This window comes from Phyllostomus hastatus, unplaced genomic scaffold (genome assembly GCF_019186645.2).
Source record: "Phyllostomus hastatus isolate PE091 unplaced genomic scaffold, TTU_PhHast_1.1 phas_contig_159, whole genome shotgun sequence".
In the NCBI taxonomy this organism is placed as follows: Eukaryota; Metazoa; Chordata; class Mammalia; order Chiroptera; family Phyllostomidae; genus Phyllostomus; species Phyllostomus hastatus.
The window spans coordinates 4,118,565-4,132,269 of NW_025333640.1; the positions used below are offsets into that span (position 1 = coordinate 4,118,565).

General features: G+C 60.6%; 1 protein-coding gene across 1 annotated transcript; it reads left to right on the forward strand.

The window, feature by feature from the left end:
- Nucleotides 1–1,900: 1,900 nt before the first annotated feature.
- Nucleotides 1,901–12,207, forward strand: KLF16 (Kruppel like factor 16). Its single transcript, XM_045831844.1, has 2 exons — nt 1,901–2,837; nt 9,973–12,207. Exons 1-2 carry the CDS (start codon nt 2,381–2,383, stop codon nt 10,272–10,274), a joined length of 759 nt encoding a protein of 252 aa, XP_045687800.1. The 5' UTR covers nt 1,901–2,380; the 3' UTR covers nt 10,275–12,207.
- Nucleotides 12,208–13,705: the final 1,498 nt, after the last annotated feature.

The following is a 13,705-nucleotide window of genomic DNA, read 5'->3' on the forward strand; positions in this document are numbered from 1 at the left end:
ACAGGTGGAGCAAGTGCCTCTATATAGGAGCTCCCACCTACAGAGCAGTTGGTGTGGCCTGTAGACGTAGGCCATAGGCCTGAGACTCTGACTATCCCTGGGAGTGGTTCACATCTGAGGCCCCAAAAGAATGACTTGTCCTGGGCTATTCCGCCTCCTGGGCACAGCCAGGGTGGCAGCCCTGACCCTTGACTTGCCATGACTTACCCCCTTCTGCCCGTGGGAAGAGGGCATCTCTTCAGCCACCACTCTGTACCCCTGGTGTATCAGCTGAGGGCTGTCACACCTGAGGCTCCAAGTGGAGCTGCCTCTGGGAGGCTTCCCCCATTTCCTCAGCTTGACAGGCCTGTGCCTGCTCACCCATTTCATTGTCAGACTTCTAGCTGCCTTACCCTAGACTGAGCCCCTGTAGTTCAGCCTTTGGGTGCGTTCGCTCTGGCCTAATAAACACAGGTGGAAGGAAAAAAAGGTCCCAGCCTCTTTCTCATCCTGCTGTTTTGCCTGCATGCCTGGTGGGAGGACCCAAAAGGTGATGCCTGCTTCTTGTGGACTTGGAAAGGCTGAGTCTTAAGGATTGAGCAGTACCTGTGGATGCGGCAACAGCCTAACGGCTGTGAGATGGGGGATTGGGAGCATGCCAAGGTGATCCATCTCCTACATCTTCAAAGGAAGAGGGGGCCCAAGTCGGCAGGATGGCTGACCACCAGTGTTCACTGAGTGAACTTGATAGTAGCTGTCCAGAGTGGGCCTCAGAGCCTCTGCTAGGAGAGAGTGGGTTTGCCTGTCACAGGGAGCCCACTGGGCTACCATTTTTATCACAAACTGGCACCAACAAGGAGGTATGGCAGTGGTGGGGGGAGGAGACCCCTGGGGACAGGGGCCCAGCTGAGTCAGGTCAGCCAGAGTTGCAGGTGGAGAGGGTAAGATTAGAGTTCTGGGGTGTGGCTGGGGTCAGGGTCATGGCCCTTGTTCACAGCAAGTCAGGGCCCGCATTAGTGACTGGAACCCCAGGCAGAGAGGCCGAAAAGGCCCCATGGAGGCCACTCAGGTTCCCTAGAGGCCGCTTAGGCTACAGCACGGTCCCTACCACCAGTATAGGAAAGGGAGGGGGCGTGGCCACCCACTTCCGCGGACCTCCCACTTTGGGCCAGCGGACCCCGGCCATTTGCGTCCCTTGCTATTAAAGAACTTGGCCTGAACAAGGATCCCTGCCCAATGGCGGGGAGCGATGTCCTCCACCCGCGTGTACAGGCAGGGCAGGGATGCCCTGCCTCTCCAAAATACTCCGACCCCAGCCCTTTGAGATTCCATGGGCTCCAGTTCCCAATCCTGCTATTCTCGCCCTCCCCTAACGCAGACCGGCCCTCTCCAGCCTTAGCGAGGTGAACATAAGTGACTCCCAAATGCGACGCAAAAAGAGGAACGAACACAGGCTCGTTCGACCTGGCGGTGCGGGACGCCCCCTAACCCCCAGTGCCTAAGTCGGGGAGGCCCCAGAAGCCTCCGGGAACGGCGATGGGGACTACCAAGAAGGAGGGCAAGGGAACGCAGATGCACGCAGTCAAGCAGGGCAGGCCCAGGAGGAGCAGAAGGGAAAGGGTCGCGCACGTGGCCGGGGGGCGGGGCCGGCCGTCTCCGTACCCCCACCCAGCCACGTGGGGCGTGGAGCACTCCTCCATCGCGAACGGGGGCGCGCCGAAGCCCGGGTGGAAGCGTCCGGGGGAAGGGGCGGGCTCCCGCCGGCCGCGCGCCGGGCCGTGGGATGGGCGCGCCCGTGAGGGGGCGGGGAGCGCGCCGAGAAAGGAGGGGAGCGCCGGGAGGAGGTGGGGGCCGTCGGGGGAGGGAGGGGCATGCCAGGAGGGGCGGGACGCGCTCCTGGGGGAGGGTTTTTACAGCGGAGAGGTGCTCTGAGGAGAGGACTCGGGGCAATGTGACAGGGGAAGAGACCCGCCAGAAGGGTCAGGCTCCAGGACTGGCGCCCCGCGTGGGTAACGAGAGCTCAGAGCAGGAAGCCAGGCGTGCTTCGAGGCAGGAGTAGGCGCGCCCGGGAGGCGGCTCCTAGGGCCCGGGCCCCGCCTCCGGCAGTAGCGTGCGGCAGGCAGGGCAGTGGAGGACAGTGGAGGGAGCTCCGGGCCAGAGGCGTGGCCGCGGCGCCCCGAGGGGGCGTCCTCCGGGCGGGGCGGGACGTGGCCGCCTCCGCGGGCTCCGGTGCGTCAGGGCGCGTCAGGCGGGGCGGGGCGGGACGAGCGCGGGCGGCGGCGGCGGCGGCGCGCGCTCGCCTCCTCCTCCTCCTCCTCCCGCACTTGAGCAGCCGCCGCCGGCCGGACGGGCGCTGCTCCTGCCGCCTCCGCTTGGTCTGCGTTGCGCGCCCTTTTCCGGCATGTCGGCAGCGGTAGCGTGCGTGGATTACTTCGCAGCCGACGTGCTCATGGCCATCTCCTCCGGCGCCGTAGTGCACCGAGGGCGGCCGGGCCCCGAGGGCGCGGGCCCCGCCACCGGCCTGGATGTGCGCGCGCCACGCCGCGAGGCCGCCCCGCCCGGGCCCCCGGGGCCGCATCCGCCGCCCCCCCGGGCCACCCCCGGCCCGAGTCCAGGAGCCGCCGCCGCGCCCCACCTGCTAGCTGCCAGCATCCTGGCCGACCTGCGTGGCGGCCCCGCTGCGGCCCCGGGGGTCGCCTCTTCCACCTCCTCCTCCTCGGCCGCCTCGTCCCCGTCCTCCGGCCGCGCCCCCGGTGCCGCGCCTGCCGCCTCCAAGAGCCACCGCTGTCCTTTCCCGGGCTGCGCCAAAGCGTACTACAAATCCTCTCACCTCAAATCGCACCTGCGAACGCACACAGGTGAGTCTGGGCCGCTCGGGGAAGGCCTCTCGCGCCCCCGCCCCTGCCGGGACCCCGAAACTGCGTGGCGCGTCGGGGGCGGGGAGGGGGGCGCGCCCGAGCCGTCGCCGCGCTAGCCGGGGAAGGGCGGGGCCTCGGTGGGTGGGGCGCGTGCAGGGGGCGTGGTGGCCACGCGGTCTGTCGATGTGCGGATGGCGGGCGCAGAGGCAGCGGCTGGGGCTCACTGGGCGTGCGGCCCCGCTGAGTTGGGGAGCCGGCCGGGTCTCCCAGGAAGCCCTTTCCCTGGTGAATTTTTTCTCTTATTTTCTGTTGCGTTCTGTTTTGGGTGGTGTGCACCAGGACTGGAAAACCCAGCTGTGAGATTTTCATTCCTATCCTTCCCATGCCTCAGTTTCTTAGCCGTAGACAGGGAGGAGGAACTGCCTCGGCGTCTTTGGGATGGCCGCGTGGATTCTCCCCAGAGGGCGGTCTGGTACGCAGCCAGGATTGGGGGCGGTTGATAAAGTGGAGAGCGGGGCTGGGAGTGAGGGTTGGGGCGTGAGTCTGAGAAGGAGTGAGAGGGGTACTCCTTGAGGGAATCAGGTGCTCCCCTGTTTCTAGCGTGTTGGTTGTCCCCCGTCCTGCAGAACTTGGAAGGGGAACAGGGTGCAGAAGTAGGGTTTTGGGACAGTGACCTCTCACACACCGGTGGGGTGGGACGGGGCAGCTATTGGAGGCTGGAGGAATGGGGCTACTAGTCAGTCTCACTCTGCTTTTACTCCATCTCCCTCTCCGCCGCTGTGGGTCCCATCTACTGTCCATAGGTTCCCACGCTCTGAATGCTCTCCTTGCTGCGAGTATGGGCTGGGGATGGGGTTGCAGGTCTTGGCTCTGTGGACATGCTCCCATGGCAGGAACACATGGACAGGGTTCAGGAAAGCAGGTTAATCCCAATAGTGTGTCAGCAACACGTAGCGGGCAGCCTCAGGCCAGTGCCCAGACCTCAAATGCCACACAGATGATGGCAGCCACCCTACCCACTCCACACTCCTTCTACCTCTCCTTCAGTCCCTGTCTGTTTTCCTCAAGGGGCGAAGACTCTGCCCACCTGTGTACATGCTGGCCAGGACTTGGGGCAAGGTCTACATTTTCTCACAAGGAGCCACCATCTTTCTCTGTTTGGTCACGGGGTAGTATTTGATCTTCAAGACAGTGGGGCCCTAGTGTCTCAGGTTTGATTCCTAGTCAGGGTACATGCCTGGGTTGCAGGCCATGATCCCCAGCAACTGCACATTGATGTTTCTCTCTCTCTCTTTCCCTCCCTTCCCTCTCTAAAAATAAGTAAATAAAATCTTTAAAAAAAAGACAGTGGGGCCCTTGTGTTGAGAGGGACATTTGAGGGTTCACGAAGATAGACAGGTGCCTCTCTGGGCAGTGAGTTGGTGTCTAGTTCAGCGGCTCATTTGGGGTGAGTCTGCCTGTCTCAACAGAGTGGTGGGGAGGGCTGAGGAGGGAGTCGAGACAGGAGGGACAGAGGGACTTACTGGTCAGTGTGCCCTTCTGCCTGTCCCACCTCCTGCCTGAGGCGTGTGCTCTCTGAGAGGCTTTGGGACACCCTCCCCCAGCCTGCTCCCCGGCAGTACCCTGACACGATTGGGTCTTTCCCCCAGATTCTGTCAGACCTTTGGATGGGGTGAAGCAGGTTGCCAGGCCACCTTCCACCCTGGCTCCCAAGGGACACTTCTTCAGGGTGTCCTGGGAGCCTTCAAAACCTCTGTAGGCCCTTGGACAGTGGCGGCCATCCCAAGTCTGTGGGGGAGGAAGGACTTGCTGGGACCAGTATGTCAGTATTGACTTCCCCATTTTTAATAAAGATTTTATTTCTTTATTTTCAGAGAGAAGGGAAGGGGGGAGGAAGTAAGGGAGAGAAACATCAATGAGTGAGTGAGACATTGTCTGCCTCTCACATGCTCCCAATGGGGACCTGGCCTGCAACCCAGGCATGTGACCAGGTATCAAACTAGCCACCTTTTGGTTTGCAGGCTGGTGCTCAGTACATTTAGCCACATCAGCCAGGGCACTGTCCCCATTTTTAATGAGATGCTGAGGCCCGGTAGGCCGAGTCAGGGTGTCATAGGGATGGGTGCAGATGGTGGGGAGGGCTCGGTGCCATCCGTGCTGCGTCCTGTGCCCTGTGGGAGCTGTGGCTCTGGATGTCCTGTCTTGAAGCTTCCTTTATAACCATAGTGCAAGGCACCTAGTGCGGCGCAGCTCCTGGATGCACTTGGCAGGCAGCACTGGTTCTGTTTCCCAAGGCTTTGGACACTTGCGTGCCTAACGACTGCTTGTTCAGTGTCTCCCTATTCCCAGCACCTCCGAGCCTCCAAACCCTGCCTGGAGTCTGTGTGAGGACCTTTTTTTTTTTTTTTCCCCCTGGAGGAGGGGGCAGCTGCTGTTAAGCTCATTTTGGGGTTGGGGAATCCATGCTCATCTTGGGTGTCCCAAGGCTAGGGACAGAGCATAATTAGAGGTAGTTGTCTGCTGAGCAGTCTGTCCCCCCAAGGGCCCTTGGGAGAGAGTCCTGCCCCCGCCCTCTTCTGTCTGAGGCCTGTTCTCTCAGTAAAGGCGATGCCAGTTGCGGTCTAGCCGTGTTGTACAGATGAGCAGGGTGAGGCACTGGACTGAGCTTGATGTCCCCATTATCCCTGCTGCATTTGCTGCCGGGTGGGGAGGCCAGGAGAGTCCCTGGGGTCTTTTCACAAGGCCACCCAGCCGCACAGGATGTCAGAAGGGCTGTTCTATGGGCTTCTGTGCCCTGCCTGCAGTCCCTGGCCCAGTGCGGAGCTCTCCTGCGTGGGGCGGGCAAGGACTTTGGAAGCTGTGGAGATGTTGACGCCGTTGCCGTGGATACACAGGGAGATGGGGCGGGGGCGGGAGGAGAGGCTGGCTGTCTACTTGCTCTCCCAGCCTCCCTCATCTCCCTTCAGTTCCCCTGCCTGCGCCCCCAGTGCCCAGCAAGCACGCAGTCAGCCATGTGTGCCTTGAGGGGGGGGGTGTTTAGTTCCCCGAGCCCCCACCCACTCTGTGCCGGGACCTCTCCCCAGTTGTGACAGCTGTAGATGTCCTCAGGCGGTCTCCTAGTGTCCCATGGGGTGTTGCAGGATCACTTCCAGTTGAGACCCTGTTTCACTCTAAAACCCTGTCTACTTAAGTCTGAGAAACAGTAGCTGAGCACCTACTGTGAGCAAGGCAGCCTGGGGATCCCAGTCCTGTCCCCTGGGACCACGGAACTGTGGGGGAGTTGATAGAAGAAAGGGGCTTCCTGGAAGAAGAGGGCTCAGTAGAGCTGTGAAGCCCAGGGGTTGGGAGGGGCAGGGAGGGGTGGGTCCCAGGAGAGGGGCAGCACCCTGGCTGCGGGGGGGGGGGGGCAGGGGCCCAGGGCTGTGGGTTTTGAGGAGGTGGTGGTTTGAGGGAGCAGAACAGCCTAAGGGCTCCATTTAATCCCAAGGGCAGAGTAGGGGGAAGGTGGAGAGCCCTGGGCTTTGCAGGGGGAAATCCATTTATGGAGAAGGGATTAGAGGTTGAAGAGGCAAGCCACTGTGTGGGAGGGGAGGGGAGGGGCCAATATAGAAATGGGAGGGGAGGGGAGGCCTGTGGGGGGAGGGCAAGAAGAGGGTAGGGCCTCAGTTTTTTAATACAACAGCCTGAGGAGTACAGGGTGGTCGTGATGATTATAGTTTGCTGAAGAGCCCCCAGGAGAAGAGGCAGATGGGGAAACTGAGGCCCAGAGGGCAGCATGGTCCCCAGACAGAGCTGGGAGCTCCCTTAAGGTTAGGTGGGCCTCAGGATACTGGTGGCTTGTCTGGGAGAGGGGCGGGGGACATTGCTAGTCCTTAAGGGGGCCTGGGTACCCAGGAACTTCCTCCCCACCTAGCTCCTCCTCCATTGGGCAGGGGTGCAGAGAGCAGCTGGAACTGGCTACAGGTGCCTGTGTCCCAGCCAGGGGTCGAGAGGGGGGTGGGCCTCCCGACATTGCAGGGGATGATAACCACCCACCACCCAGGCTCCCTGATAAAGGTGCCCAGATGGCCCAGCAATGGGTGAACGATACGGGGGTGAGGAGCTGGCTTCTGAGGGAGGGAGGGGGCTAGGTGGGCTGCCTTCCCCCAGTGATGTTTCCAGAACAACAGGTCTCTGGAACACATTCTATGGAGGGCCTGTGGGAGAGTGCCCCCTCACCTCAGGCACCGAGAGCCCCCCTCCATGCCAGAGATGCCACTCTGAGTAAGAAATGAGTTGAGGCAGGAGGGTCCTCCAGGAGGGAAGAGGGACAAGGGAGGGACTGCGGAAGGCCATCCTTTAAAATAAATGGGTGGAGTCAAAGCTCCTACCTGGGGGTTTGGGTGAATGAGATGAGGGGCAAACCTGTTAGCCACTGCCCGAGCCGAGCCTAGCCACAAGCTGGAGCTTAAGTTTTCTGGCCTGTAGACTCCTTCCAGAGATGCATTCAGTTTGCCAGGTTGGGGGGGGGGGGTGCGTTATCACACCCGGGAGGTACAGAGCACAAAGATAGAAAAGCCATGAAAGGGATGGGGGAGGGGGGCACCAGGAGGGAGAGACCACTCTGAGGGGTGGTGCAGAGCCTGCATGGCACCATGTTGGCTCCTGGCTTTCCCTCGTTCCTCGGGTCTCAGCCCGTCAGGGTCAAGTCCACCCACCAAATGCTCTCCAGCACCCTTTCCAGCCAGGTGGCCATACCTGGGACCCTCACCGGCCCAGAGCTTCTGAATATTGCACCTTTCTCTGCCAGTGGACTGTGAGAGGGTGGCAGGGCCTGGCATCTTGCAGGTATTTGGCCATCGCTGTGGGGGCTGGAAGCCGCCCCTACCCTGTGGGGGCCAAACCACGTGAGCAGGGCTGGCTGGGGCTGCAGGAGTCCCCACACCAATGAGCTAGCCAATGAGCTACGTGCAGCAGCTGTGTTCCCAGCGACTGTGCCTATCCTGCCCTGGCAAGCACTGTCACAGCTCATGCAACCTGCTCATTGCAAAGTGGAACTGGGGGGCGGAGGGGGGAAGGTGTGGACCGGCCCCACCACCCTGAATGGGGAAGTGAGCCAACTACCGGCTGCAAAGGCAGTGGGATGCTCCCTCCCCCTTCTGCTCTCCCGCCTGTGCCTGGCAAGATGGCGATACAACTGCGTGTCCCTTGGAGGGGTGTCACTGCCCCAGTAACTGGAGTCCCCTTCCCCACATAGCTCTACTGAATAGTCACGGTTGAAGTGAGGTTGGGACCCCTTCTGGGACTCTTTCAAGCCCCCGATTCTGGACAGGATGTCCCCGCTGCAACCCTTCCCCCAGCTGGTGCTAACCCTGCCTTCTGGATTGTTTAGGGGAGGCATGGGGCGTAAAGGGAACAGCTCCAGGGATTTGGGGCTGCCTGTGGTCTTGGGGACAGTTGCTGTCCCCCCAGCAGCACAGTTGTGGCCCGTGACTCCCGAGGGAAGGTGGCATCGTACTCTTCCCTAGACATCTGGGCTCACACCCTTCTAGGGACAGTCTGACAGGTACCCCAAAAGAAACCTTCTGGGGGGGGGTCTGTTTGGTTTCTGATCTTCTGTCCTGCCAGAGGTGTCCATGTGTGGCCAGAAGGAAGGGATGGGGGAGGGGAGGCTTCAGTCCAGCTCTTGTCTGGGCCAGGGTGATGGCTGAGTCCCTGTGGGGTCCACTCGTGCCCCCACCCCAGCCTTTCTTCCCAGGGCAGGCCCGGGCTACCCTGAGAATCCTGGCCCTGCTCTCTCCATGGCTGGAGGTCTGTCTGTGGTCCCTCCTGCTGTCTCCTGGTTACCTCTGTATTGCTCACATGGTTTCTGCTTTGGGGGTCTTACATGACCCCTGGCTGAGGATCCCTTTCTGTCTGTCTCCCCGACCACCTGCCCCCACCAATGGAAGGGCTCCAGAGTGGGCCTTTCAGTGTATTTAACCCATGAGGGAACACTCTGAGGGGGAGCCTGTGGCCCCCTTGACCCAGTCCAGCTGTCTCATGTCCTACTCGGGGCCCCATCCAGTGTCAGGAGGGGTGTCACACACCTGCGTGAGTGCACCGCCTGGTGTCCCCGTTCTATCAGCAAATGCTTCAAAACCTCTGGGCATCTGGCGGAACAACACCCTGGTATTCCGGGGTCCCAGATGCCCGGTGCGGACTACAGGGCGCAAGCTCCAGGTGACCACCCCCTTGGTCTGTGGTGTGGTGGGGGTCCGGGCTGGACAGCGTCAGGGTGGTGGGGCAGAGACCCCAGACAGGGTGGGGGTCGGGGTAGGAAGGCGGCCAGCCAGGGCAGGATGGGTGAGGCCGGCCTGGGCTGTGGGTGTGGTCTGCAGAGGAAGTTGCAGGGTGCCTACCGCTAGCCTCTGCGCCCCGCCCCTTCCCAGTCGGGCTGGCCTACCTGTGGGGATGCCTTGTCTGAATATGCAGGTACAGTTGGTGGCCCAGGCGGCTCTTTCTTATGTCTGTCTGCCTGTGGAGGTGCCATGAGGGTCAGTGGAAAGGTCAAGCATGGGAAACTGCCTAGATTGTGTCCCCCACTCTGCACCCTGGGTGGTCATTTCCAAAAGGAAAGGTTTTAACTGGGAGCCTAACACCTCAGAGACCCAGGAAATGCCCCAAAGGAGGGGTGAAAAGGAGTGGTGGGGGGGAGGGTGAGACCGCTGGACCAGTTTGCATGAGGAGAATCCCCTCCAAAAACCCAGCTTGCATCTGAGCCTGCACATGTGTGACAAATACACAAGGAGACCCTCATCACCATGGTGCCATCCTGGGGGGCACAGGGTGGGGGTGGGGGTGGTAGAACCCAGCCTCTGTAGGTTCTACTTTTAACCAAGGGAAAGTGCTCACAGCTGTGTAATTACTACAAGTTCCCAGGAAATCAAGGGCGAGAATATTCATTAGGGATTTGTGAAATGAGCAGGGGTCCTTTTTTTATTTTCCGTATTTACACGTTTTAAATTCACACCCAGAATTCAGCCTCTAGAACTAGGGGTGGGGGCGAGAGAATTGACCAGGATGCTTTGGGATCTGATGTGAAGGCCCCCTCTCCCTGTCCCCTCACCCCACCCCACTGACCGCTGTCGCTGTGCCCCCTGCCTCCTCCCTCCAGGTGAGCGCCCCTTTGCCTGTGACTGGCCAGGCTGTGACAAGAAGTTCGCACGGTCCGACGAGCTGGCCCGCCACCACCGGACGCACACGGGGGAGAAGCGCTTCCCCTGTCCGCTCTGCTCCAAGCGCTTCACCCGCAGTGACCACCTCACCAAGCACGCGCGCCGCCACCCAGGCTTCCGCCCGGAACTGCTCCGGCGTCCGGGCACCCGCAGCACCTCGCCCAGCGACTCTCTGCCCTGCAGCCTGGCTGGCAGCCCCGCACCCAGCCCAGCACCCAGCCCAGCCCCTGCTGGCCTGTAGGGCCTGTCCAGCCCACCCGGAGCTCACCCCACCCAGAACACCAGCAACATGCCTGTTGTCCAGGCCCCCTTCCAGTGTCCCCTCAAGGGCCCTAAGATGCCTCTACTCCCCTCAAGAAAGCAAGGTGGGGGGCCTGAGACTGGACTGGGGGCAGCTGGACCTTGGAGATGGCTCCCCGGGATGGGTGGCTGGGGCCCATGTCTGTAAATAGCCATGACCTATAACTCTTCCCATCTGCTAAATTGGGACCCTAGGTGGGTGGCTGGCAGGTGCTCTCCTTTCCCCTTCACCACTTCCCTGGTTTGGGGGATGTGTGGGGTGGGCCAGGAAAGGCGCCCCCTGCCCAGTGTTCGGAATCGGCCGCAGGCCCTTCCTCCAGGTTGGGAAGAAGTGTGCAAAGAGCCATAGAGGAACCAGGCGTGACAGAGGGCCCACCTGTCCCTACCCGCCCGCCTGGGGCCCCTCACCCCACAGAAAGCCATTGGAGTTGTTCAGGGAAATAGGGTGCGGCCTGGCCGTCCCCCACTCGGGTATTCGATCTCAGGTGTCCACAGGTTCAGCCCTCCTGCTCACAGGAGGGGCCCCCCCAGCTCCCCAGCCCTGAGAGGCAGGGGATAGGGGGAGGGTCTGGGTTTTGCTTCTGAGATGGGGGAGGGCAGGAGAGGAACAGGGTTCTTCCAAAGAGCAGTTTGCCTCACTTTGGGGGGGCAGGTAAGGGGGATAGAGTGAATGCTGGCTTATTTATTTTCTTGTCTCTGCTGGCTGGGGGCTGTCCTGTGCCCCTGGGTGGGTGTGTGAATGTGTGAGTAAGACAGTTCTTCGGGGAAGCTGCTGTCACAGCTGCGTCCTGCTCCTGCAGGAGCAGGACCCCTGATTTTGGCCTTCCGAAGCATCATGTGACAATCAGTCCCTCCTCTTCCTCTCCTCCCCTGCAGATGGAGGCGGGAGCCCTGGCTCTATTCTGCCTCTGCTGCGTGTCCCCCTGGGCTGCAAGGCCTGTACCAGTCAGTGATCAAGGTCCTGACTGCAAGGACAGGAGGCGGGAGGACTAGCCCCAGACTCCCTAGGAATAGGACTCTCTGGGAATAGCTCATTTTTGTTTGTTTGTTTTTTACTGGGTAGAGTATTTTTTCAGGTGCCCTTCTTCTCGATCTGGCCCGAGGGTGGTCTGCCATCCTCAGGAGATAAGGTGTGAGGGGAGGGTCCTTGTGATCTGAACTTAAGATGGAGAGGGGTGGATGCCATGTCCTCTGGTATAGTTGGCTGGATTTCATCTTGGACAGAGGCACTGAGGACCCCACCCTGCTAGAGTGGGAAGATACCCAGGCGCTCTGCCCCCAGACCCTAAAAGGGCTTGTCCCCCCCACCATTGGCTGCAGGAGGTTTGTGGCATCTGCATTTGTTCCAGAGCCGCCTTGTGTCCCAACTAGGGGCCGGGGGTTTGGATGGCACTGTTGTGAACCCAGACCCAGCCTGGCAGGATCCAGGGACGGGTGCCTGGGGTCCTGGGAGGGAGGGGGGTGGTAAGTCCTTTTGGGGCTGAGTCTATCTTCAGGTCTGGCCTACGGGTAGACCCTTGCAAGGCTGGCCCATCTACCCTTAATCCTTCCTCTCCCAGAGATGGTGAAATGCCTTAGCCTGTGAGAGCAGTGGGGCATGGGCCCTGTTAACCATTGTGTCTGTGTGGATGTCCCCTCAGTTGTCCTCGGCCTGGCAGGTGCCTGTCCACAGGACTGTGGATCCCAGGGGCCTAGAGAGACCCACACCCCCCTCCTTCAAGGGGCCAGTGGTAGCTGTGGCCTTTGAAGGTTGGGGGCAGGGGAGGGAGAATAGCGTCCCTAGGGACTCGTGCTTTCTTGGGTGGCGCCCCTCTCCCCTTCTCTGCCCCACTTCATCCTTGTATTTAATTAAACAAGCCCTTTTTTAAACCCAACTAAGTGCTCGTGTGGTTTTTCCCACTGCCAGCTTCCCACCAGCTGGTGGGCTCTGCCTCACCAGTGTGGTCCCAAGACTACCTGCCTTCTGTAGAAACTGAGGCAGAGGGCTAGTGAAATCAGAGATGTGGTAGGGGTCTCGGCAAGTCCACAGTGGCTGGGACACAACGCCCTGCAGGAGCATATGCTGCCTTCCAGTGTCACCCATGCCTTGCTCAGCTGTGATGATCAGCCCTCCTTCCTGCCCCATTACCAGCTTAACAGGTATGGTGCTGGGGTGGTGCTGGGGGAGCCCAAGCCCCTTGGGCCATTTGTGGGAGTGCCCCCTTTTGTGTCCCAACAGGCTCTTATACGCTACTGTATGTTCCCAATTGGGAAGGCAGCTAGTGGGGGGGAGGGGCCCCTTAAGGAGGGAGGATTAGGGAGTGTTGAGAAGCTGGCTCAAGCTTTGAATTGCCTTTCTAGAAAAATGGCATCTAGATTCCAGTGGTCTCCAAAGCCATGAAAGCTGGTGGGGCTGCTGGTAAGCCAGTGCAGACCCTCTAGGGTCTTTTCCTGCATCCAGGAAGTCCATGGCCCCGCCATCTGGTGGTCGCTTGCTTCCGCCCAACTTCCATCAGGGTCCTGTCCCTGCGGCTGTCAAAAGCCACTCCCATCCTGCGCACGGGCTCTCACCTTTACTTGAAGACGGCCTCCCTCGCACCCTCTCGCTCCTGCTCCACCCATGTTCCCTTTCTGTAGGAGTCTGCTCTGCCGCAAGACCAGAGACATCACTCCTTAGGGCCCTGTTCCCCTCTGGCAGGCTTTCCTGTTGCTTTGCAGCAGAGTTCCTGGAATGTGGGGTCCACGTGCGCAGCCCCTTCCTCAGTCTCTCCTGGACTCACTCCCACCTGCCCCAGAAACAGCTCGAAGATGTCCCCTCCTGCCTCCTGGATGCTCTTTGGCACATGGACCTTTGACTTCCCTCAGCTTAGGTCTCCCTGTGTACAGATGGCATCCTCAATCCCTCGCTAGCCCAGACCTCCCCTTGAGCCCCAGGATCCAGTGTTTCCAGCCCATCAGCAGGCTGCTCTTTGGCACCGCCCCTTTAGTCACTGGCAGCTGTGTCTTTTCCAGGTGTGCAGGCCAGAGTCCTTGGGGTTACCCTTGATCGTGACTCTGTCTCACACATCCAGTCCGTCTGGAAAATTTCCATGAAGCTGTACCTTCAAAACCTGGCCGCAGCCCCCATCATTGTCCACATAGAGCAGCTTAGCCCCCTCCATCCTAGTCCCCAGCTCCCACCCTCACCCCCATAGTTGTCCTCCCCACGGCATCCACCAGAGGACCAATGTGAGCACCTGAATCAGGTCTTGCCCTTGCCCTTCCCCAGACAGTTCACTCAGCAGCCAATATAAGGTGCCTGTGTGCACCTGAGTCAGATCCTGTCCCTCTGCCCACAGCTCTCCAGGGTTCTCACCTCCTCCTGGATAAAAGTCTAAGTTCTTGGGGCCCACA